Source organism: Haliotis asinina, chromosome 13 (assembly GCF_037392515.1).
Source record: "Haliotis asinina isolate JCU_RB_2024 chromosome 13, JCU_Hal_asi_v2, whole genome shotgun sequence".
NCBI lineage: Eukaryota > Metazoa > Mollusca > Gastropoda > Lepetellida > Haliotidae > Haliotis > Haliotis asinina.
In genome coordinates, this window is record NC_090292.1 from 34,441,973 (window position 1) to 34,466,855 (window position 24,883).

The 24,883-nt window shown below is 40.0% G+C and overlaps 1 protein-coding gene across 2 annotated transcripts; it reads left to right on the forward strand.

The window, feature by feature from the left end:
* The first annotated feature begins 12,394 nt into the window (after positions 1–12,394).
* On the forward strand, positions 12,395–24,395 carry LOC137259968 (glycoprotein-N-acetylgalactosamine 3-beta-galactosyltransferase 1-like). Of its 2 annotated transcripts, none has more exons than XM_067797624.1 (5): positions 12,395–12,591; positions 19,087–19,149; positions 20,097–20,578; positions 21,835–22,026; positions 22,769–24,395. In XM_067797624.1, the coding sequence occupies exons 1-5, from the start codon at positions 12,492–12,494 to the stop codon at positions 22,940–22,942; spliced, it is 1,011 nt and encodes a 336-aa protein (XP_067653725.1). In that variant the 5' UTR covers positions 12,395–12,491; the 3' UTR covers positions 22,943–24,395. The 2 variants fall into 2 exon arrangements, with proteins under 2 accessions (XP_067653725.1, XP_067653726.1); XM_067797625.1 differs by having other exon boundaries at positions 12,404–12,591; positions 19,090–19,149.
* Positions 24,396–24,883: the final 488 nt, after the last annotated feature.

A 24,883-nucleotide genomic window follows, 5' to 3' on the forward strand; every position in this document is an offset into this window, starting at 1 on the left:
CATTTCCTTTCAGGAAGCTAAAAAAGTTGTTGCGAGCCTTTCGCCTGAATCACCACAAACTTATGCTGCAGCTATCTCCCGCTCATCTTCTACTAGTTACGTAGAATGTCAAACTGACTTGACATGGACAAACTCAGAACACCCTCAGCCTGTTTCTAAATCATCAAACAGTCACACAACGTCTACAGATAGTCAACAACATTACATCCCTCTAGCATCTCAGTGTGTCCCAACTCCTGAAACATCAGGTAAAGCAAAATCATCAGCTGAAGCGCCCAATCCTCACAAGAAGAAAAAGCATAGGAAAATCAAAACTAAGATTGCCACTCCTACTGAAACATCGGTAGACTTACATAACTTTTGACCCTCTCGAGGTGGATATCACCCCGTCCTATGAATGTCTTGGTAGTACTAACTACTCCTCGCGTTCACCAATAGATCCCCCATGAGCCATTCGAATCTTCTTCAGCGGCCCTGCACAGGACTTAAACACAATTCTCATGAACTGCAGCTCTTAACTCAGGATATAAATCCATCAGCAATTTGTTTACAAGAAACCTACCTTAAACATACCGATAAATTTGACTTCAGACGCTATAATTCCTTTCGTTCTTATTCTCCCCCGGTTGATAAAGCTACTGGTGGAGCTTCTGTTTTGGTGCGACAGGGCGTCATCCATAGTCCTGTTCCCCTTAACACAAACCTGCAAGCAGTAGCAGTTCGTATTACCTTGCAGATTACCTTTACACTTTGTTCCTTGTACCTTCCTCCTTTAAATCTTCAAAAGCTTGAACTTCAACAATTATGCGATCAGCTCCCTACGCCCTTTATCATCATGAGTGATCTAAATGGGCACAGTCCTTTATGGGGAAGTTCAACCATGAATCAAAAAGGAATAGTGATTGAAGATTTCATATCTGATAATGACCTGTGCATCTTTAATGATGACTCTGAAACCTACCTGCACCCTGCTACAGGTACATATTCATGTTTAGATCTGTCTCTTACAGATTCAAATTTATTGAGTGAATTCACATGGTCAGTCTATGATGATCTATGTGGAAGTGACCATTTTCCGACTATTTTGAAACCTGTGTCCCCCATCTGATGTCCGTCCATCTGATGTCCGTCCATCGTCACGGTGGAATTTTTAAAAAAAGCTGACTGGCAGTTGTATGCCACTCTTTTTGTTAACAAATTGAAACCCGAGCTGTTCTTGGGCACTCCTGGTCCTCTGATGTTCCTCACATACGAAAACCATGGTTTGATGATCACTGCAAACAAGTAAGGAAGGCACGGGAAAAGGCTGAGCACTATTTCCGTTGCCATCCTATGGTCCATAATCTCAATAAATTTAAGATTTTGAATGCCAAAGCTCGACGTACTTTTAAGCAAAGTAAACGTCAATCTTGGAGAAATTATCTGTCATTAATCAATTCACGTACGCCCATGTCCAAGGTATGGAATATGGTCCAAAAATCAAAGGTAAAGGCTATCAACCTGGCATCCACCATCTTAAGAATGAAAATGAAGTATTAACAGATACTTTAGATATTGCTAATAAATTAGGTGAAACTTTGGCTAAGCACTCTTTCTCCTCTAACTATGTACCTAACTTTCAAAAATATCAACAAGAAGAAGAAAGGAAACCTATTCATTTCAACACGGATAATGGGGAAGACTATAATGCGTTATTTTCTATTCACGAACTTCATGAAGCTCTTGACCAAGCTCCCCATAGTGCTGCAGGAGCTGATAACATACATTATCAACTCCTTGAAACACTTGCCAGAATCCTGTTTAGAGACACTTTTAAATATCTTTGATAGTATTTGGACATCTGGTGAATTTCCTTCTTCGTGGCGTGATGCTATAATTGTTCCAGTTCCTAAACCCGGACATGACCATACCGATCCTTCCAATTACCGACCAGTTTCACTCACTAGCTGTGTTTGCAAAACCACGGAACGCATGATCAATAACCGATTAGTTTGGTACTTGGAAACCAATAATCTAATAACTGATATACAATGTGGTTTCTGTAAAAGTACCATTGATCATTAAGTACGGTTAGAATCTTTTAATAAAAGTGCCATCATTAATATACAACACGCAGTGTCGATCTTTTTCGATCTGGAAAAAGCATACGATACGACGTGGAAATATGGTATTTTAAGAGATTTACATGATTTTGGATTAAGGGGCCGTTTTCCTCGATTTGTATCAAACTTTTTAAACGATAGATATTTTCAAGTCCTTGTGGGTTCAACCTTGTCTGACCATTATAATCAGGATCAGGGTGTCCCTCAAGGCAGTATTTTGTCTGTCACACTGTTTAGTATTAAGACCAACAGTTTATCCAAGGTTTTAAATGATTCAATAGATAATTCACTTTTCGTGGATGATTTTAATATTTCTTGTCGTGGTAAAACATGCACACTATTGAACGACAAATACAGTTGTGTTTAAACAAAATAAATAAATGGTGTCTCGAAAATGGATTTAAATTTTCTCAGTCAAAAAGTGTCTACACTTCTGTCGAAAATATAAGCCACATAAGGACCCAGAACTGTTTCTAAATGGCACTCCCATTAAAGTGGTCAAGGAGGCCAAGTTCTTGGGTATAATTTTCGACACCCGTTTAACCGCATATTAAATATATAAAACATAAATGCTTGAAGGCGCTTGATTTAATAAAAGTTGTTTCCAACTCAAAATGGGGAGGGGGCCAAGCTACCCTCCTTCACCTCTACAGATCATTGGTCCGTTCAAAGCTTGATTATGGCTCCATGGTGTATGGTGGAGCCTGTAAAAGCAACCTTAAACTTCTTGATCCTGTCCACCACCAAGGTTTAAGACTTTGTCTTGCATCTTTCTGAACTTCACCTATTGACAGCCTCTACGTTGAGGCCGATGAACCATCTCTTACACAATGTCGTATAAAATTGTCTTTACAATACATTACTACATTATACTCTAATGAATCTAACCCTGCCTATAACTGTGTCGTCAATCCCCTTTATGAGTACTTATACAACACAAAATCTTGTTCCGCCTCTTGGGCTGCGAATTAAGCCATTTATTGCCGCTTCCGGCATTGTGCTGGAAAATGTAGCTCCTTCCCGACTTCTTTCGTCTCCTCCTTGGCAATTGGTTAGGCCCCAAGTGGACCTAACAAGAACTACATTTAAAAAGTCAGAAACGAATGAATTACAATATAAACAAGAATATAATCAATTAAAACATAAATATAGCAATTATAAATCCTCATTTACAGATGAATCCAAGGACGGTGGCTTGTGCCACTGTCATTGGATCCAGAACAATCTCGTTTAGATTACCGAATAACAGCTTTATTTTTACAGCTGAAGCTAACGCCATATTAATGGCTCTTAAATGTAGTCAAAGACACCCTAAACATAAACAGTATGTAATCTATTCCGACTCTCTTTCTTGCCTTCAGGCTATTAAAAACATTTCTTGTAAACATCCACTTTTAATTGAAATTATTGAATTGTATAATAATCTTGCTACTGGCCAATACGACATCGTCTTTTGTTGGTTACCCAGCCACGTTGGACCCGTGAAGGTCCCGGGGTAGAATAGGCCTTCAGCAACCCATGCTTACCATAAAAGGTGACTCAGCTTGTCGTAAGAGGCGACTAACGGGATCGGGTGGTCAGACTAGCTGACTTGGTTGACACATGTCATCGGTTCCCCATTGCGCAGATCGATGCTCATGTTGTTGATCACTGGATTGTCTGGTCCAGACTCGATTATTTACAGACCGTCGCCATATAGCTGGAATATTGCTAAGTGCGACGTAAAACTAAACTCACTCACTCACTCACCCAGCCACGTTGGCATTTTTGGGAACATGATGGCCGATCTTGCTGCCAAGGCAGCACTCAACAAGTTTGTGACACCGCTCCTTATTCCTTACACTGACTATAAAGCTACCATTAGATCTTACGTCCGCGATCTGATGCAGAAGAAGTGGGACACCCAAGTGGGCCTAAATAAATTTCATGCAATAAAACCTTATGTTGGTTATACCTACTTGGGTTGTCAGTCCAGATCTGAAGAGGTAATCATGCGGCGATGTCGTATTGGCCATACGAGATATACTCATGAATACCTTTTAAAAGGTGAGGATCCTCCGTTTCGCATCCCTTGTGATGAGAGAACCACGGTCAAGCATATCCTGCTTGACTGTGTTGAATTCTCCATCATAAGGGATAAATATTTCAATGTAAAAACAATTAAGGACCTTTTTAACACCGTAAGTTCTCATTTAATTCTTGGATTTTGAAAGATATTCAAACTGAATTTTGATTATTATGTTCTGTAGATAGCTGCATTTTAATTAATGGTAGTTTAAATTAGTAAGTTGAATTGTTAGTGGCTGTACCCTCAAGGGGGTTTGAAGTACCGTAAAATTATTGTCCTCCTGACAGGGTACGTAAGTCCCAAAACATTTAATGTACGGTTAGACTTTCCACTGTTTTAATCGTACTATATGTGTGTTTTTTAATTTGTGGCTAGATGTGACTAAATTGCTAACATCAGAAGGGATGGTGTAAATCCAGATAAGGTCCATGCAGGAAGCAAAGGTACTGTAAGTCCCCATGGTCCCTAGTATGGTGATCTACCTTCAGTTGTTTGCAATCTATAGCCTGTTTTTATAGTGTATTATCTGAATAGCTATATTAGTTTTAACTTTCCATGCTAATTTTAATCACATTTGTGATATTCTAGTTGTTTTGTCCTTCGTTGACAGGTTTTTATACAGTACATATGATCTTTTTCATTGTTGAATGTTCTCGTCACGATATGACTGAGATATTGCCGATGTGACGTTAAATATTAACTCGCTCACTCACTCACTCACTCACTCACTCACTCACTCACTCGAGTTACGTCATGCACAGGGCCAGGATTCAACTCTATGTCATCAGTGACCAACAGTAACAATAGAGATAAAATCAGCACGTTGGTGTTACCTGGCGATGCCGTCACAAAATATACTACTAAAAAAAAGAAACGCATAGCTGAAAATTGTTAAGGTTCAGTCATACGGGGCAGTCATGAAGAACACCTGAATGACCATTAACGGTCCAATGCTGCAAGAAACTGTACGTCACAAATGACAAGTGTTCCAAGGTCAAGGTCGTAGAGCAGTCAGTATCTTGTGTGGCCACCATTAGCATCAATTGTTGCTTGCCATCGGCGTCCCATAGACTTACCAGATTCCGGATGGAGTGCCATGGAATGAGTTGTACTCTTCCCTCATGGCCACAAACAGAGCAGGTAACGTCTGTGACTGAGGGTCACGTTGTCGCACACGACGATCCATTTCGTCCCACAAATGTTCAATAGGGTCAAGATCCGGTGATCGTGAGGGCCAATCAAGAACCTGAACGTTGTTCTGGGCAAGGAAATCTCTGGTTGTTCTTGCTGTATGCGGCCGAACGATATCGTGCTGATTAATGGCGTTCTGGCGGTTCATGAAAGGATGGACACGAGGCCTGATGATTTCATCACGGTAACGTCGAACTGTCAAATTTCCCTGGACCTGAATGAGATCTGTCCTGCCACTGTATGAGACGCAAGCCCAGACCATGACACATCATGACCCACCACCAAATCTGTCCACTTCCTGTAGACACGTCGACGTCGATGTACACGTGCTCCTCAGTCGGGACGTCGCAGCATGCGACGTGACTCATCACTGAAGATAACAGTTCTCCACCTTTACAATGGCCATGGGAGATGTTGGCGACACCACTGTCTGCGTTGTTGTCGATGTTGACGTGTAAGGACAGGTGGTCTCAAAGGTGTGGAAGGAATACCAGCCTCACGTAAGCGTTTCCTCACAGTCTGATCAGAAATTGTTCTGAGTTCTGGCACTACCGATGTTGTGGAGGATGCTGTGGTGAACCCGTTCAGCAAATGTCGAAGCCGAATAAACCTGTCCTGAGCGGGCGTTGTCACACAGGGTCGACCTAACCTGGGGCGATCACGTGTTGACCATTGCTATGGTTCTCTGTGACACATTCAGTTGCCTTTAATCGCAGACTGAGACTCCCTGGCCAAATGACCAATCATATTGTTGCGCTGAGCCTCAGTAAGTCTAGGCATGACTTAGACACCAAATTTAAAGGTCACATGCAACCAAAAAATCAAACATAATTAAAATACAATTATCAATTATTCATGACATATAACATACATTGTTGTTTGTAAAAAAAATAAATAAACAAAATTATAAAGGTACAATCGCGATTCAAAAGTGCAATATTTTGTACTTGGTCTTACTTCCCTCGAAACGAAGCCTTCAGGAGACCGAACAGTCATAGCGGGTAGGGGTGCGCTCAAGTGTAACGACGGCTTCCGATTGGCCGTTTCATTTGCTGATATGCAACTTATTTTGTTTATGGCGTATAACCTGATAAGTGTTAATTTCAGATTGCGTGTGCTCAATGGTTGAAACTGTGTATTGTATATTGTCTTTAGCAGACAGGCAGTTAGTCATATAGGTGTCAATAAACCAGACATTGATCTTTCTCTGTGACAGAGGCTGCTTACCACAATCAACAAGTTTTTTTTTTTATGTAAGCCCTACTTTATTAGATTATTTACTTGTTTGTGTACACAACCAAGATTAGACTACTGCTCACGACCTCACCCTCCGGGCGGCGTCTTCTCGTTTATCCACCACCTATTGTTCTAATAATCCGCCAGACACTGGGTGTCTCTTAAATTTTGCTCCCCGTGAAATAAGGTCCCCTATAACGTAATTCCCATAAGGTATGACAAATATAAAACAATTATCAGGCCATTCGCTTGTTCAATGCTGTACAAGTAACATGTTTCGACAAATATGTACATGGGTAACATATTCCCTGCTACGTTCAAAATAAACATATTCTCTCCGATAGTACAACATCAATCAAAATTGACGTACACGCAGATACTATATCATTACTGTCATTCAAAATTTACACGCACGTCTCTGAATGACGTCACAAAGTTGTCTTTGATGTTAACCGTGGTATGGCAGGTTTTCAGGTCACAGTTCCAATGGGCGGATGTACTTCTCCGTCTCTAAGTTGTGAACCTATAGTTCTGGGAAATCAGGCACTGACCGCCCGTACCATTGGGAATGAACTTGACATTAACTTGTTGGTTAGTCATCGTGACCAAAATAGGTATCATTATATACTGATGGTGATTTAGTGAAAGAGTCTTCTCTAAATTTATTTAAAATCAGCAACAACAACATATCATTAACCTCAATTCATGAACTGTGAACACCGTTCACCTGGATGAGACTAATCAGTGTCACCACAGCACCATATTTCATGGCGAGCACTGGAATCGTTAACCCCTGTACAGTAAATCTATGTAATTCCTCATCATAACTTTAGGGTGGTAGATAAGTGAGAATGACCCCTCCAGGAAGGCATACTATTTCAAGCTCCGCGAACCTATTCACGTCATGGGCGCAGCGCAGCGCAGCGCAGCACAGCTGTTGAAACCACTTTTTCCTCCAGCGCTGGGGGAAATTTAGTGAATCGTTTGAACTCCGATTTCGCGGGCTTTTTTTTCATCGCGTTTTTTTAACTTTAAAGGTTGAATTGGAATTTTTGATGATTTGTTTAGGAAAGTGCATAGGTGTCAGAATCTGTAAAGTAGTATTTTACGTTGCCATGTGACCTTTAAGATTGTCAACTGTCACAACAGCATTGAACCCCAACCTCCCGCCCCCTCCGACTTTAATTGGAAATGATGCCTGGAACGTCCGTGTAAAAGGAAACGCATGAATTTCTTCCCGTTCACAGTTTATTGCATTTATTGAGGAAAACAAGTTTTGGCGAGTTGTCCTCAATGTCAGTGGATTCAAGCTCGGAAATGTTTCCAGACAGTGTTCTCCCTAGATATAGTGATTACATTGACACCAATTATTCGATTCCGAAAAGTTATAAATTACGCAGCAAAATTACCACCTTTGCGTTTTTGTGTAGCTTAGATCACGGAGTGAAGTTTTCCCTTTTCCAAATGTTAGTGTATGAAACGAAGACGGTGTCCGGTTACCTTGCCTTGCAGATTGTTTTTCTTTTGTTTTTGTTTTTGTTTTTTTGTGTGTGTGTATGTGTGTGTTTTGTTTTGGTGTGATTGTGTGTGTGTGTGAGTGAGTGAGTGAGAAACGTCACACACCTTTGTCCTAATCGGTTCATTTAATCGTGTTAATTTACTATGTCTGCACTGTAAGCCAATCAATATGTGTGATATTTAATATCCCAAAGCTAGCTTAATTCGACGTTCTGGTGATTTCAACGATTGCATTGCCAGCGCTATATCGAGGAAGTACATGCGCGATTGGAGTGCACAGTTTTATCGGTAAGACGGGTGCCCACTTCCTGTCGTGAGACCTTTTATTGACAACTGAAATCCAGTTAAGTTATGTAAAGACACTTCAGATGCAAAATCAGTTGCCAGTTTAACACACCAAAAAAAAAAAAAAAAAAAAAAAATAGCGAGGGAAATGAAATGCAGCAAGATCAGTCGTCTTCTGTTGATAGGTTATGTATTAAACAGGTAACCACGTGACCAAAGCACACGCTCTCTATGCGGAGGTAAAAGTAGGGCTTATCGTCGAAAACACATTTCACAGTTTCACTGATACGATGCCATCAACGCTATTTTTGTAGGACACATAGTATTTTTGTGTGAAATAGATGAATATATCTGTATCACTCTAGATTAGCAAAAACAAAAATTTAAATGTTATTTAAGATAAAAATTACGCTTTTTGTCTTGCATCGTCAAAAAACCCAACACCGGGATACCTGTTTATAGAAAGACGTGTGTGATTGTACCTGCATCTTAACATCCATATACATTGTGCATGCCTGTAATATTGTTGTGTGGTCTTATTTAACATCACTTTCTGTATGGAAACTGTTACGGTTAAACTTTCACATTCACCGTGACAAACAATATAAGAATCCCCTGTGGACCAGCAAAACAGAGCAAAGACAAGTTTAAGATATTCAGATATTATATTATTTAGCAACGGGAGAGCAAGATATACAAAGTCACAAGTCAATTTCACACTACAGATTTCAAATACAATACAAATGCGACAAAATCTAAGTCAATATTTCACAAAATATATAGTTCAGCAAACTCACTAAAGTTTTAGTGTGAGAGATAAACAGTCATGCTGAATGCAACACAGTCAGCGGTCTGACAGCAGTAGATCAGGCGTTGACGGATAAAGCGTTGGCAATGTAACTCCAGTGAATGTCCGAATGTGTCTATCTGTGTCTCAACACAGCAACTAGCCTATATATATATATATATACTCAGTCATTTCCCGAAAGTTCGAACACTTACTGCCATCGCCAACACTGTAGAATGCCCTCGAAACAAGGTCTCCCAGAAGCAAACAAACAGGAAGTCACGGGCATATAATTCCCGGAAAACTTGAATCCTTAAAATGCGGATCATCTGTTATACGCAATGTACTGAATACTGAATAATGCAAATCATGTCGCTTATTGTAATGTCTTTCTTGGTTACAGAAAAACAGTAAACCGTAGAAAGAGTCATAATATTTTGCACGAACCTAAGCATCTATTAAAACCCCGTGTGAATGACAACATGTATACACACTCTCAACGGCACAAATCTGACCGGAGCCCTCTTTCCTCAACTCACATTTGTCTAAAGAACCGACAACAAGTCGAAGGGATGTGATAGAGCTCGTGACCCAATTAAATGGAAACGTGTCCGCTTCCACTGCTCTACTTAGCCAGGCCAGGCTCTGATTGATAGAGGCTTAATGAACATATGAGACTTGATGTCGAGACTACAGCTTTTGAAAAAAACCCAAAAAACTATATGACCTTCAGTTAACACGGTGGGAAATTCTGTGATCATCCTGTTTTAGCCTCATTAACACACAAACATTGTTCACATACATACCCTTATACATGGAAACCTATGACCTGAAAACATTTCTCCACCAAAGGAAGCATTCGTATGAACAATTCATGCATGGAAATGTCAATCTGGCCTAGCGTACTAGGCGCTTGTGCATACAGCTACTGTTTGACAAGTATTAGATGAGCCACGACCTGACAAATGACCCCAAATTTGCATATATGGGAACGCCCTCCAGAACATTCCATTTGAAACAAGGGGGAAATAGAGTGCCTATTCTCGAAAGTGTCCCAGTTGCGACATCTCCTAACTAGTTAGGACAGGAATTATGACATCCTACTGTTAAGATAAGACCCTTGCTCGAAACGATCTTATCTTTGTCCTAAGTTGAGTAACAGATTCTAGCTAGGATAGCGAGCTCTTCAGTAGGTGTGATGGAAAAAAACCTTCATCAAGTTCACCTAAATATTATCTATAATTCATTGCATGAAAAACACACATGTCAGGGCAGCTACGATCTCGTTTACAAGACAAATGGTGAGACTAGAAATAGAAGTAAAAGGTTTGAAAGTGGTGAAATTCACCTTTTGGTGGACTTACTTGATCTAGAAGAAATTGTAAATAATTATATTTATAATCAAAAGTCATACCTTGTATCCAGAAAAATAAAATAGAGTGAACTTGTACTCAAATAGATCTAAACTATTTTATCAGATCTGAGTATTGTTAAGATATTCAATATTTTCATCACATCTATTTCATTTATTAAACTAGAGCATAACATTTGTCGTCAGATTTTGAAAGTCTGCTAAAAAGAGAATTAAGGCGTGCAAAAAATAGTTTCATTTGATTCATTTAATGATTATCACGACTTGAACTTTCATTTTGCGTCATCTCACAAAGAGAAACTTCACTTAGGAAATAAACAGATGTTACTTCCCTTATCGAGTTGGCCTTGACATTGCCATTTCAGAAGAATGTGACAGAAAAGAGCGATGTTGTGAATAAAAATGGATAGAATATGTACGGATATAAATACATATCTGTTGTAGATCTAAAGAATATATGTATTGCAACAAGTAAGTCTTATTCACAACTGGAAAATTGGTGATATAAACTCAAAAAATCTTCATAACTCATAAAAAACTGCGTGCTGTTCTACATTTAGCTGTAATTAAGTTTTCACAACGTCAAAACTGGTGAACAAACAAGAACCACACCATCTTGATTTCCACTGAGATGGACTTAGGACAAGTCAGAACCTATCCTAGTATTTGTACTAAGTTAGGATATCCTAGCGCTATGATACTTTTCGAGAATATGGACCCAGGTTGTCGTCTAAACATTAAAATGTTCAATTTCCTCGTGCGAATCGTGTCGTGATGGTGTTTTGATGAACTAAATCGTTCCACGAGACACGTATTAAACAGTAGCTGTATTGCTACCACGTCACAGTCAGCACGTATTGCACGTGCTTTATCGCCAGTCTACCTGTAGCAACCAATCTTATTCGCCCAGATTACTTGCTCCGCCTCCTTGTCACAAACGCGTTCACTGCGCTGTCTCATCAAATACTTGTAAAGCAGTATGTACGGTGACCATATGTTTCAAAGGTGCAGTTTCAAATCAAATAAGCACCGACTTACGAAACTCTAATCACAGCATGTGTTGGCTCCTGTATTTACCTTTATTTCAATGGTGTACTTTCCATCTTTTGGTCCCGTGGATCTTTAAAGACTTCCGAATACAGCTGTCAATAATTTCAGTATTAGGTTACTGACTTTATACCTTACGAGAGTCTATGGAAAGGTTTTGAGCCAAAACTACTTCTGATATGTGCACGATAAAAACAACTGTATGATACTGAGGAATTGTTTATCTCCTTCCTATGCAAATGTCGCTAGTTTCCGGTCACGTGATAGCTAATCACATGTAGTCCTATTAAAACGACAGAAATGGATAAACTTGATAAGTACAGAGCAATCGGCCACTCGACTAAGGGCATTTAAGAGCGATTGACAGCAAAACGAGTACTGAATCACTTGGGGGTATTCATCTACTGTCATGAGATTAGATGTAACGTGACCTCGTATACAGGCACAAACATCAAGGTTATCTCTGTTGTCATATTAACGTTTCGACAATTTCAGTACGCTCGACGAATTTCCATAAACGTGCATAAACCATTTTTGGGACATTTTACACTTGGACAAATCATTTCACATTTCAAAAATGTTTCACATCGAATATTTTTTGGTTTGCATTCTTTAGCGTTCTGTACATGAGTGTGGATGGTTAGTGGACGTTTGTGGACTGAGCCACGTGACTTCTTCAGAGACTATCCCAATAATCACATCACAGGCCGTACCTCCTGCCAACCCTACATGTCACAACGTCCCACGATGACATGACTGTCGTGTCACTGGCTGATAACAATTTTATCAGTCAGGTCAAGAGTGGGTTGATCTTCGTAGAGAATATGGTGTCAGTCAGCAAAGTTCGCTTCTTGTTACAGGATTCCTCTACATGAAACCTGGGATATGAAACATCGAAGGTACTTTCTTCCGGTGCTCAGCTGTCTCTCCTTGCTGCCCTTAATTCTGTGGATTGGTACCAGGTACACGCCTGTACGTTTCCAAGGTAACATGAAGCCTGTTTCCTGTTCTGGTGGGATGTACATGTGTCATGAGACCGGAAGTATGAATGTTTAATGTTTATAAAGTTCTGTGTTCAGCCCAGACGTATATATCAGCCCAGACGTATATATCAGCCCAGACGTATATATCAGCCCAGACGTATATATACCATGAGACATGGGGTACAGATGGTTAGTGTTGAAAAGGAGATCAGTCTTCTAACAACGCGCATCGGCCAGCACATACATGTGTCATGACACCTGGGGTATATAGGTGTTTATTGTTAGGAATTCTGTCTTGCTTCAGGCTAGACATACATGTACCACGAGACCTGGGGTATGAGCTTTTATAAAGTTCTGTGTTCTAACAAGCTGCATCAGGCTAGACATACATGTACCACGAGACCTGGGGTATGAATATTTATGGCTGGTTATCTTGAAGACAGAAAGACATGTTTGCAGTTTAAAAGTAATGAAAGTTCAAATTTAAAATGTTGAGTACAAGCATCTGACAGTTTCTTCAGGAGAACAACAGGGTTAACTACATTTTTAGCATTTCTTCATAAATGGAGGTTTTTTAAATGGTGTTGTATCATTGTTTTTGTTACGATTTTCATATACATATTGTTGGAGTAAGCAAACAATAACATTCAGGTTACTGTTGCGAAAATATGCAACCTTTTGTATTTAAAAAATACTCAATTTTAACATTGTGTTATGTGTAGCAACGGAGTCAACTTCACTGGTAGTTAACCTTACTTTTTGTTCCAAGGCAGGTCTCTTCACGCAAAGATGGACAATTTCTTATACATATCTGTAAAACATCAAATTCAGAAGCAGATGGCTGTTAACTGTCACATTTTCAACTAAACATATTATAAGCCAAATGCATAACTCAATGCGACAACCTTCGGTTGACGATATGGGCGGATTATGTATGCCATCGGATTGAGTTTTTTAGTCATGAAATCAGATACACTAGCCTACACTGAGATATCCTTGACAAACCGGTTCAAATCTAAAACATCCATCAATATCACAGAATACACAATATTTTGATAAAGATATATGAAATACTTTTGACATTCCTGAAAATGAGCATTCAGCTCCAAATAGTTACAATTGTAACTACTATGTCCCATTTAAATCTGATTTGAGGAGAGGATACTTCACCCATACACTTGACAGTCACGCAGCATGAGGATAAAGCATAATAGGAAAACACATCAAAGACTAGAAACGACTTTTCAGCATTTGTATGTAACAAAGCTGCTAACTCCAAAATCGTTATCTTGGGACCATTTAAGATATTTGTATTGTATTTTATTATACCATCAATGCCTGTGAAAAACAATTGCTACCGAAGAATTTTATTTTTTTAATCTTTAAAAGCTATTAAGAACATATCTAAATAACATGAAGTTTATCCTCAGAACAAAATGTGTTTGTTTCCATTCCAAAATAAACATTTAAAAACAGACCAATCTAACTATTGAATATTGTCATGGAATTGACACCTGCGACACAATATCTACTGAAAAAGTGTTTATAATGATTAGAAACTGCGATAGTTACTAATTACCCAAACATTGCCCATCATTGTCCTGCTGTTTCAAAGCACATGGCCGGTTGACATGTTAGATGTCATGGACCAGGAAAATCGACACCTGCATGACTTACCCTTGAACTGAAGCGCACATACAATCATTTAGTTTGCCTGTGTTTGATATTTCAAAGACTGTTGGCAATCATTTAAATGTGTTTTCCCCTCATTCAAATACTTTAAAAAAAATTTCAGAAATATAAAAAAATGGATTTAACCTCCTTTTTATTCTAACCCCGTCAAACATAAATTTGTTTTCTATAATACGGTATTATAAATAACAAATGCTAAACCGTTTCACCTCTGTCCAGCTACGTGTAGATCTATAACCACTGTACACCATACTTGAGATATTCAGTGACCATCAGTCCTCAACTACTTATTATTTCCTGTATTTAATTCCAGTCAGACATTTAACTTAATGCTCTCTCCACATAACAGAAGCTAACCACTTGTGAGCGCACCATCACATTGAAAATTATCAGTAGCCATTCCATGCACATATGATTGTAGTACTCTTAAAGTACAATAAAACCATTTCTGGTCAACTTTAACCGGCTAACTTCGCGAGCACAGGAAGCCACACACAGTAAGGGAAACACAACACCCCCCTCCAGGTCCGAACCAAGATATATGTACACACACAAGCATAACTCATGGTGATAAAAATGACAGCACTAAATACTTACAATGGTAGTCAGTTTTAATGACTGGATAGAGGTGCGTTAAGAAAAGTAAGCATCATACATTTTTTTTCATCCAATCACAGTTGTCACGTCTCTTCAGTTATGGCACGGCTCAGCGAGAAAGCGATTTCTACTTTTAGTGTGGTGCTTAGTGTGTGCGCCCCATTCACGCACTTCATTTATTTTGCTAACAGCTACAGTCGATAATATTGCTTATTGTTCACAGATAAGGAAGCTGGTCCATGTATATCAAACAAAGAGTGAAATCTATTTTATACTGCTTAGTGATAACTTTGATTTAACGAAATGCACTCTGATATTTCGCGGCTTTTGACCGTACAAATAGCAGCTAACTTAATCTAATATGCATAGTGTGATATTAATTCTATAAAAGGTTTTGCTGTGTGAACACTCAAGTTGGCAAACTCATACCCCTCATGAAATAAATAATTCAGAATTGAACACATAATTTCTGAATGGCCCAGTAATATTGAGTCTGGGGGGATGGGCCCGTCTTTTCTCACACCTTGCAGTGAACAAACACTTGATCATACAACTGTGTGATAAAGAAAACTAACGAATGTTACTGCGAGAAGTCAACCTGAAGGTCACACACGCGCCTAACCCGGAAGTTGGAACGCCTCCCAAAAGGGGCTTAAGGGTTCATCAGTCCAAATCGATTAGGTTACAGAAAGGTCACACACATGGGACGTCACGAAAACAAACTGGCCGTCTTTTTCTGTTATATACATCTGTGTACAGCAGACATACTTGTGATATTTTAAATCTAATTAGATTTTTTCGGTAATATATTTTCAAAAGAAGGACTGCTGTGAAAACAATATTGGTGTCATAGAATAATCAGCCTAAAGCTTTAAGCAATATTCCAGCAATATCATGGTGGGGGACACCAGAAATGGGGATCAGACATTGTACCCGCGTAGGGAATCGAACGCGGGGCTTTGGACTCGAGCGAACGCCCTAACCACTGGACCACCCTACCGCCCCTACTAGATTGGATGAAGATGTTCATGCTACTCGGATAACCTTAGTCTTTGGTATATAAAATAGTAACACCGTTACATGTTTCGTCATGCTAAATATTAAAATGTACTTTTCAGGAGAGTTTAAAATGTCCGACAACCAACGCCTAAAAATGGTAGTAGACACTCGGTGGATAGACAACGCGTTTTGTCAAACCCTCAATGCCCTAGGTTACGCCTCATAATGTCACTAGGTTGTGTTCTAGAAACCAGCGCGTACTGCTAGCCTAGGGGTTAATGCGTTCGCTGTGGAAGATACGATTTCTTCAGTATGGGTACAATGTGTGAAGCCCATTTCTGGTGTCACCTGCTGTATAAAACTGAAGCGTGCTTCTCTCTGCATATTAGGTCATCTCTTGTTTTCCCAGAATAACCACATTTGTGGTTTTTGTTTTATAAGACCTCTTCCCAGGTTTTACTCTTCGTTAGAAAGACCCCTTCTCAGCTTTTACTTTTTGTAATTGTCTTTTACTAAGTCTCTATGGACAGCAACATTCAAATGATATATGCGTGTTTGAAATCAATATAAAAATATCGTTCAAGATTAACATCAGTGTGCAAATGTTTTCCCAAGTAAGATTGGAACTGCAACTCTCAGATATGTAGGCAGACGCGACCACCGGCGAAAGAAGGAAGTGGGGTTGAATTATCAATTTATAGTTACTGTCATTACATTGATTTTACTAGCGCTTCAGTTACTTAAATGATCAGCTGTATTAACCATCATTGACGGTATATATGTTAGAGAAAACACGCCCCCGAGCTTTTGGAAGACCGATGTCAAACCGGATGGGGAGGAAAATACCCACTGGTCAGACATTGTCTATCAAAACTTCGGAGACGTGTTTTCTCCTATACATAATATTGCTGGAATATTGCTGTCAATTCGGACTCTGTATCGGCAAATCAATTGTATTGCAAGAACCAGTATTGCTACAAGTATTGCGATATTAGGAGCTTAGTCAATGATTCTGTTACCTTTTTATATAATTTGTAATAGTACAGTGTGCCGTTTTGTCACTAAATAACAAAAGAAAACATTCGTTGAGAATGAAAGTTTCTGTAGGTTATAATCTGACGCAATCACAAAAAACTTCATATATGTTCTTTGCCCAATATGTCGGTTCTCAGAAAAATACATGGCATTGCGTATGGTTTGAAAGGCGTGTTGCTATAACCCTGTACATTGGTAATCAGCCGTGATGACGCCGGGTTAAAATTACTAACACATTACTATTGGGATAGTGTCCGTGAAGGTTCGGGGTAGAATAGGCCTTCAGCAACCCATGCTTGCCACAAAAGGCGACTATGCTTGTCATAAGGTGCGACTAACTGAATGTGACCAGGCTTGCTGACTTGTTTGACACATGTCATCGGTTCTCATGTTCATGCTGTTGATCACTGGATTGTCTTGTCCAAACTCGAATATTTACAGACTACCGCCATATAGCTGGAATATTGCTGAGTGTGGCGTAAAACTAACGTAACTCACTGTACGGATTGGGTAGTCAGTCTTGTAAAGTTGGTCGACTGTACAATCGTACACTGATGCTGTCAGTGGCGTTGCTTGGCCGAGACCGCATCATATCACAGTTCTACCAATGAAGAGAGGGCGTCTGGATACGCGTTATGTGCGAAAATACAAGTAACCAATCAGAACACGCGTAATGATTGCAGTGCTCTGATTAAAATATTCGAAAGTCTTAAATCTTTTATGGCACTACGCCATATATTGTTTAATCACGAACAATAAGAACAAAGGGGAACATAACAAATATCAAGGGTACATCAATCCACGGGCCTCTAGGGATCAGTGGACAACGTATACATGATACCGAACACCTCAATGTTAACCTTGAACTGTTTGAAGCATGGTGCCGGGTCGTACATTTCAGTCAATCTATGTGAATGAAACGATTCGAATCTTGCATCTTGCTGCATTTCCCTCAGGTATTGTTATCGTAAAGTCGCCACGGTGTTATTGCCCTTTTCAAAAGGGGACTACATTTAAAGGTTTTGTCAAAATTTACTTATTAGAATGCAAGGCACATCTTTACGTACTCGTCGCTAGATTTTGCAGACGAAACAAGAAAAGCAGATGTAGATCCGGCAATGTGTGGTGAATGGAGACACCAGGGCTGGGATGGGATCCTGCAATATTTGGTGAAGGGAGACACGTGGAATTATAAGTTGAACAGCTGCAAATAATGATTTGTATTTGCAAATAAAATATTTAACAATATTTCACTCCTTTTAGTCGTATCAAAGATGGGCCATAAATGTGAGATAAGCAAGTAAAAAAACAATGAAAATAAAAATACTGAAAGTGTCTCTGATGTTCACGCGCCAATATGAAATCCTTCCAGAGCAGCGTGAGTCGCTATTCGTATTGCCCCGGAACAAAAAGGATGGATTAGACACATTTCATGAAGACACTATTCAGTGACAACTATAATCAATATAAATGTTACAGTCATTTGATGAAATGACTAGAAATGACTCAGAGGATCAGCCATTTCGCGTCAATTTGTGTAACAGCAATTAACATACTTCGGTCATTTCATGAAATTTAACTTATTAACTTGATCTACAAAAGTGGATCACAATTTCACTTTTGTCACTAACAGATAACACTATCGTGGCAGCGACCGTTGCGCTTCAGCTTGACGTTGAAACATTTACACGTGTTTGTTTGTCACTTGCTGTCCACCACATAGAGATGAAATAAAATTTCATGAAATGAATGAGTCTATTGATTGTTGTTAAACAAATTGATGCCAAATGGCTGACCCTTTAGTCACATGAAGAAATGACTGAAACAGAGTGACTACTGCATTGACTGAACCCCGACACGTTTTCCAGGGATTCAGCGAGTGTGTGCGCACATATAGTTTGGTGCTGACTACTGATTCACTGTGTTTGGATCTAAAGGAATTATGATGAGTTTCTCACAGTACGATGTCCACTTTTTGTATGTTTATAATTTGTCATGTTTGGTTGCTGATTTTCGGCGGAAGGCATGTAAAGGCTGCCCCAAAAGATAAGACGTAACGTCCATACGTTGATAGCAACTTTAACAACAAAAAACATGACAGAACATTAGTACTACATCTTCCATGACAGTGATCAATGAGATATACACAGTTATCAATGTGCATTCTGTTGTAGTAGCGACGAAGACGAGAAGAGAAGTTCAATGGATTAAGCAACCTGACCACCTGGACAGATCCGGTAGGTGTGACGAGAACACCTTAAAATGTGGTTCACTCCTATTAAGACCATTCCCAGTTTGAATACCCGTCCAGTACACAAACAGATGTTTTTTAATTACTAACTTTCCTCCTCTTTCTCTCTCTTCTCTCCTTTGGATTGTTGTGGATGATGCGGACGTGGTGTGTCAAAGAAGATGTGTCAACCGGATGAAGCGACCCAGGGCTGCTGTAGTATCCCCAAGTCGACCTGACCCGGGTCTGTCATTAACACTCCCAGTATTGTTTTTCGGGTCCATACATTTTGGTCTGTCCGGAAACGCTGAAGTGCCTTGACACCTAACCCTGCGATGCCAAACGTTGTAAACCGCCGATGGTGTTGTGTCGTTGAGCTTTTATTGATCTTTTCATTCTTTCGTCGTCTCTATAGTGGCATGAAGCAATGCACGAGTACCTTTGATTTTATTGCTTACGGTCATAGGCTACAGATCAGGGTGATACACAATTTCATGACACACGTGCATTTCATGTAGGTGATTTTTAGCGATTCGTTACATACGTGATTTAGGTTGGGGTTAACGTTTCTTTTTTCAAACATTTTGACGTCGGCAACCATTCCCTACATGTTGGGATTCAGCTAGGTTTGGTTTGAATCCAAATGTTCCTAAAATACAAATTGTTCCTGTGTGAAGTTTCTATTTTCTGAAGAGTAAACACAGACTTACAGGCACACACACACACAGAGAGAGAGAGAGAGAGAGATAGATAGAGAGAGAGAGAGAGGGAGAGAAACAGATAGGGTGGGTGGGGTGTGTGTGTGTGTGTGTGTGTTCTGGTGGAGTAAGACACTGAATGTGCATGCTGCAATAAATGAATTCCTGACGTCATAACAGCAAACCCAAACTCACTGGCAGGCTGAATTACATATACATTTGTCAGATGCTAAGAATATGTATCACTTTGCTTCAGTATTTGTAGATGATTCCGTTGCCATGGATACCTTATCAAAAGTGAAGATCTTCTGTTGGATAACAACAAGGGAAAAGGAAATCGTCAATAAAATGGCGGCAGTGAACGAGACCTGGGCAAGACGCTGTGATAACAGAATGTTTGTCATGACAACCACTAAAAAATATCCAACAAATGAAATAGTGGACCTTCACATCAAAGATGGTCGCAAATATTTGACGGAAAAGACGATAGCGTCTTTAAAGTATATTTACAAACATCATCTGAACAAATATGACTGGTTTCTGAAAGCAGACGACGATACATTCGTGGTGATGGAGAACCTGAAGTTTTTGTTGTCTCACTATAACGCGACTGAGGGGATATACGTGGGGCACCTGTTCAAGAAATACTCCAGCTGGGGCTACATGAGCGGCGGCGCTGGCTACGTGCTCAGCAGAGAGGCTGTGCGACTTTTGGTGGAAAAGGGGTATAATACGAAGGTATGTTGTCATCATTTACAAAATACAAATTTCATGACATTTGTTATTGAGAAGAAGTACTGACATGTAAATGCCAGACACGTGAATTTCCTGAAGTGGTCTATGCAACTCTTTTTTTCAGTCTCCTACCCATTGCTATTACAACATTAAAGGCACAATTTCACACATGTTCCACAATATTTTGTCCTCTGGGCATATGCTCTCAATTTAGTTTTTAATTGATGCAGTGAAATACTTAATATCCCTTACTACTTGCCTAAAATGGATAACTGAAACTTCGAGGCGAACAGCTTACAGAGAACACTTGTCATAGTTAGAATATAAACAAGTTGTGCGTTGAATATTCATAAAGAGACTCCAGGGTTCGTTTCGGCCAGCAACGTTGCATTAGTTCATCATCTTTTAATTTGATATTGCAATCTAAATAGGCAATTTGTTTCGGAATACATTATGTGGTACAACCCCTGGTAATATTATTGAGAGAAATGCATTCTTGATGCATAATCTTTTACAGATTATTTTTTATGCAACAAAGTGTCGATGTGACCCTTTGTAAAGTTGTTAGTGAGACACATCCCCTACCCCCAACCTATTTAGCATTAGATTGATATATGTAAAACCATATTGTTCTCCATTCCAAGGAACCATTGTATGTGTGTGGTGTTCGAGTCCTTAACACCCGTGAAGGTCATGGGGCAGAATACAACCCATGATTGCCATAAAAGGTGACTATGCTTGTCGTACGAGGCGACTAACGGGATGGGGTGGTCAGGCTCGCTCACTTGGTTGACACATGTCATCGGTTCCCAATTGCGCAGATCGATGCTTATGTTGTTGATCACTGGAATGTCTGGTCCAGACTCGATTATTTACAGACCGTCGCCATATAGCTGGAATATTGCTGAGTGCGGCGTAAAACTAAACTCACTCACTCACTCGAGTCCTTAACGAAGTAAGGTTATCTCCCTTGTAACTTAGGATTTCTGTTGAACTTATGTGATCCTTTGCTTCAAAATATGTATTCTGAGAGTAAGCATCAGCTATCCGTCCCCTTCCGGGACATCAACACGGAGAGACTGTCACACACGGCCTTAAAACATACCTCAGTCTGAATTATTGATTATTTGTCATACCATCCAGATGGAGGCGACAGTGATTCATAACGCGTGAAATAACTCGTATATTGCTGACGTCTGTGTTTAAAACACTTCCCTTGTTCGTTCACTCACTCATTAATAGTTTGGTCCCTTGTTCAGAACATGTGCCGGGAGTCTGGGACGGACGAAGACGTGGAGATAGCGAGCTGTCTGCACAACGTGGGAGTCCCCGTTCACAATACTCTAGACAGGTTTGGTCGGGAGTCCTTCCACGCCTTTAGCGCCAGTGATCATATCATGGGCTCTCTGCCCAAAGCCATTCAGAAATGGGACCGCCATAAAACCAAAAAGGTAAGATTCCTGTCTGTGAATGTCATGAGGAGCCCAGATTATAACAGTTACTGTAACTCAACTGACACAAGGAGCTGGAATAACGATAAACAATAAATCAGTTTGAAACTATGATCAAAATTACGGCGTAAATGTCACCTTGTGACAATCTTGATACTTAACATTTGGGAATAGCGGAGAGTCCACTTTATCGCTGGAGATGTCTCAGAGCCCATATAGTAGTGCTACCATTGTATTGCTGGCGATGTCCCAGGGGCCATGTGTCAGTGCCTCCACATTATCACTGGCGATGTCACATACCCCATGTAGCACTGCCTCCACATTATTACTGACGATGTCACAGAACCCAGTGGCACTGCCTCCACATTATTACTGACGATGTCACAGAACCCAGTGGCACTGCCTCCACATTATTACTGACGATGTCACAGAACCCAGTGGCACTGCCTCCACATTATTACTGACGATGTCACAGAACCCAGTGGCACTGCCTCCACATTATCACTGACGATGTCACAGAACCCATGTAGCACTGCCTCCACATTTATTACTGACGATGTCACAGAACCCAGTGGCACTGCCTCCACATTATTGCTGACGATGTCACAGAACCCAGTGGCACTGCCTCCACATTATTACTGACGATGTCACAGAACCCAGTGGCACTGCCTCCACTACATTTCTATGCTATTTCTAGCGCCATCATAGAACACTTCTGAGCACTGCCTCCCTCTATTTGCAGGGCAAAGAATGTTGCAGCCAGCTGACAATAAGCTTTCACTATGTGGATCCTAAACAAATGAGAACGCTGGAATTTCTGTTGTATAGGACGAGTGTCTATGGGAGAAGATACGAACCTGCATTTTTCAAGCATTTCTTTCAAATAGGTGTCGTGCCCTCGTTACCTCCACCTTGACCAAGGTACAGGTACAGAAGTACAGAGGGGTACGCTATGGTACAGCCATTGTATGTGTTACTTTTGACAAAATTGAAAAGGAAATCAATATCCCTAATTGATTAACAACCACGGAAGACATATGTTCAGAATATCCTTCTTTCAAATAATCTTAAACATTATCATGTTGTCCATACTGTTTATGAGTACAAATGCAACCGTTCGGGATAACAAACTGCATTCGGAGTCAGACATTTTCAGTTTATTTAGCACAGCCGTGGCTGACTAGGTCAGATCGCTGTCTTTGTGTACTAGACTCAGGTTTCCTGGATGGTTTTAAGCTACTAAAATCACTAGAATATTTACGTTACTGAGAAAGAGCAATCCCTAATATAACACCAGTTAAACGAATATTGATGTCTGGAATACCCCGTGCAAAGGGCCCAGAGCTTGCTAAACCTAGTATGTGATCTGGGTCAAGGTTTTTGGTGTACTGCGTGCGTATTTTCTTGCTGTGGATTTATGAGAAATTGGTTGAAACATAAAGAGATGAGGTAATGATGCATAGCAATGCCACAAATGGTCGATGCTCATGGTAATCAGCGCGGGACCACGTGATGTGAACATCACGACTTTAATACTGACATGGTGCAAGAACTGTTCTTTCATCTAAGGCTTTACGCAGGACTTTTCTGTCAGAATTCTTCCACCTAAGACTTTGTGTATGACCTTTGAGTCAGAATTCTTCCATCTAAGGCTTTGTTTGCAAGTTTACTGTCAGAATTCTTCCATCAAAGGCAGTGTAGTTTATTGTCAGAATTCTTCCATCTAATGCTTTGTTTGCAAGTTTACTGTCAGAATTCTTCCATCAAAGGCAGTGTAGTTTATTGTCAGAATTCTTCCATCAAAGGCAGTGTAGTTTATTGTCAGAATTCTTCCATCTAAGGCTTTGTGTATGACTCTTCCATCTAATTCTTTGTTTAGATGTTTCAAGTATGTTTCAAAATTCTTTCACCGAAAGCTTTGTTTAGGAAATTACTGTCAGAATTCTTCCATCGTTGTTTAGGGGGTCTGTAGTTCTGGAATATAGGTTATTGAATAAGGTAGACACTTTATTTGTGGGGATATGGAGAGATTGCATGGCATTTCATTCCTTATACATATTGATAGCACTTGACGTTTCTATGATGTTTCAGAAGTTATTGTTGCCTTCCACTGAGAGTATCAACACATATTTCGTTTGTGCACTTATACAGTTGGCAGTGTGACACTCATATAGATATCCTCACTACTGATGTTTCCCAATACACTCTCTATTAGTATGTGCCAGTGCACAGCCATTTCGTTTGACGATAGTGAAACAGTGATGGAAATATTGAAGCTAATGATATTCGACTCCTGCCGGGAACACACATATGTTGATGTTCTGACGAAAGCCTTTGATTTCTTGAAAATAAAATGTTTTATAGTTCGATTTCTGACTATTTCATTTAGTGGAAAATTATTAGGAAGTTTACTTTATTGGCAGAGAGGACATGATTTCTGAATCTGCTGCGTTGCCACGGTGACGCCATTGTTAAAGACTGGACCAACCCACCCACAACACAAGATCTGAAAAAATTATCGACGAGATAACGACATCCACTAAATGATACCAATAATCAGCGTAACAAAAATGTATATAATGAATTATTGGAGAATGTTCACAACCGGACATTAAAGTACGTATATCCAGAGAATATTAGGTAAACGTCACATGTAACATACACGTACTAACGTACACACCACCACCACCTACACACCACCACATCTACATGTCAGTGTCTCCACCCACACACCACCACCACTACATGTCAGTGTCTCCACCCACACACCACCACATCTACATGTCAGTGTCACCACCTACACATCACCACTACATGTCAGTGTCTCCACCCACACACCACCACATCTACATGTCAG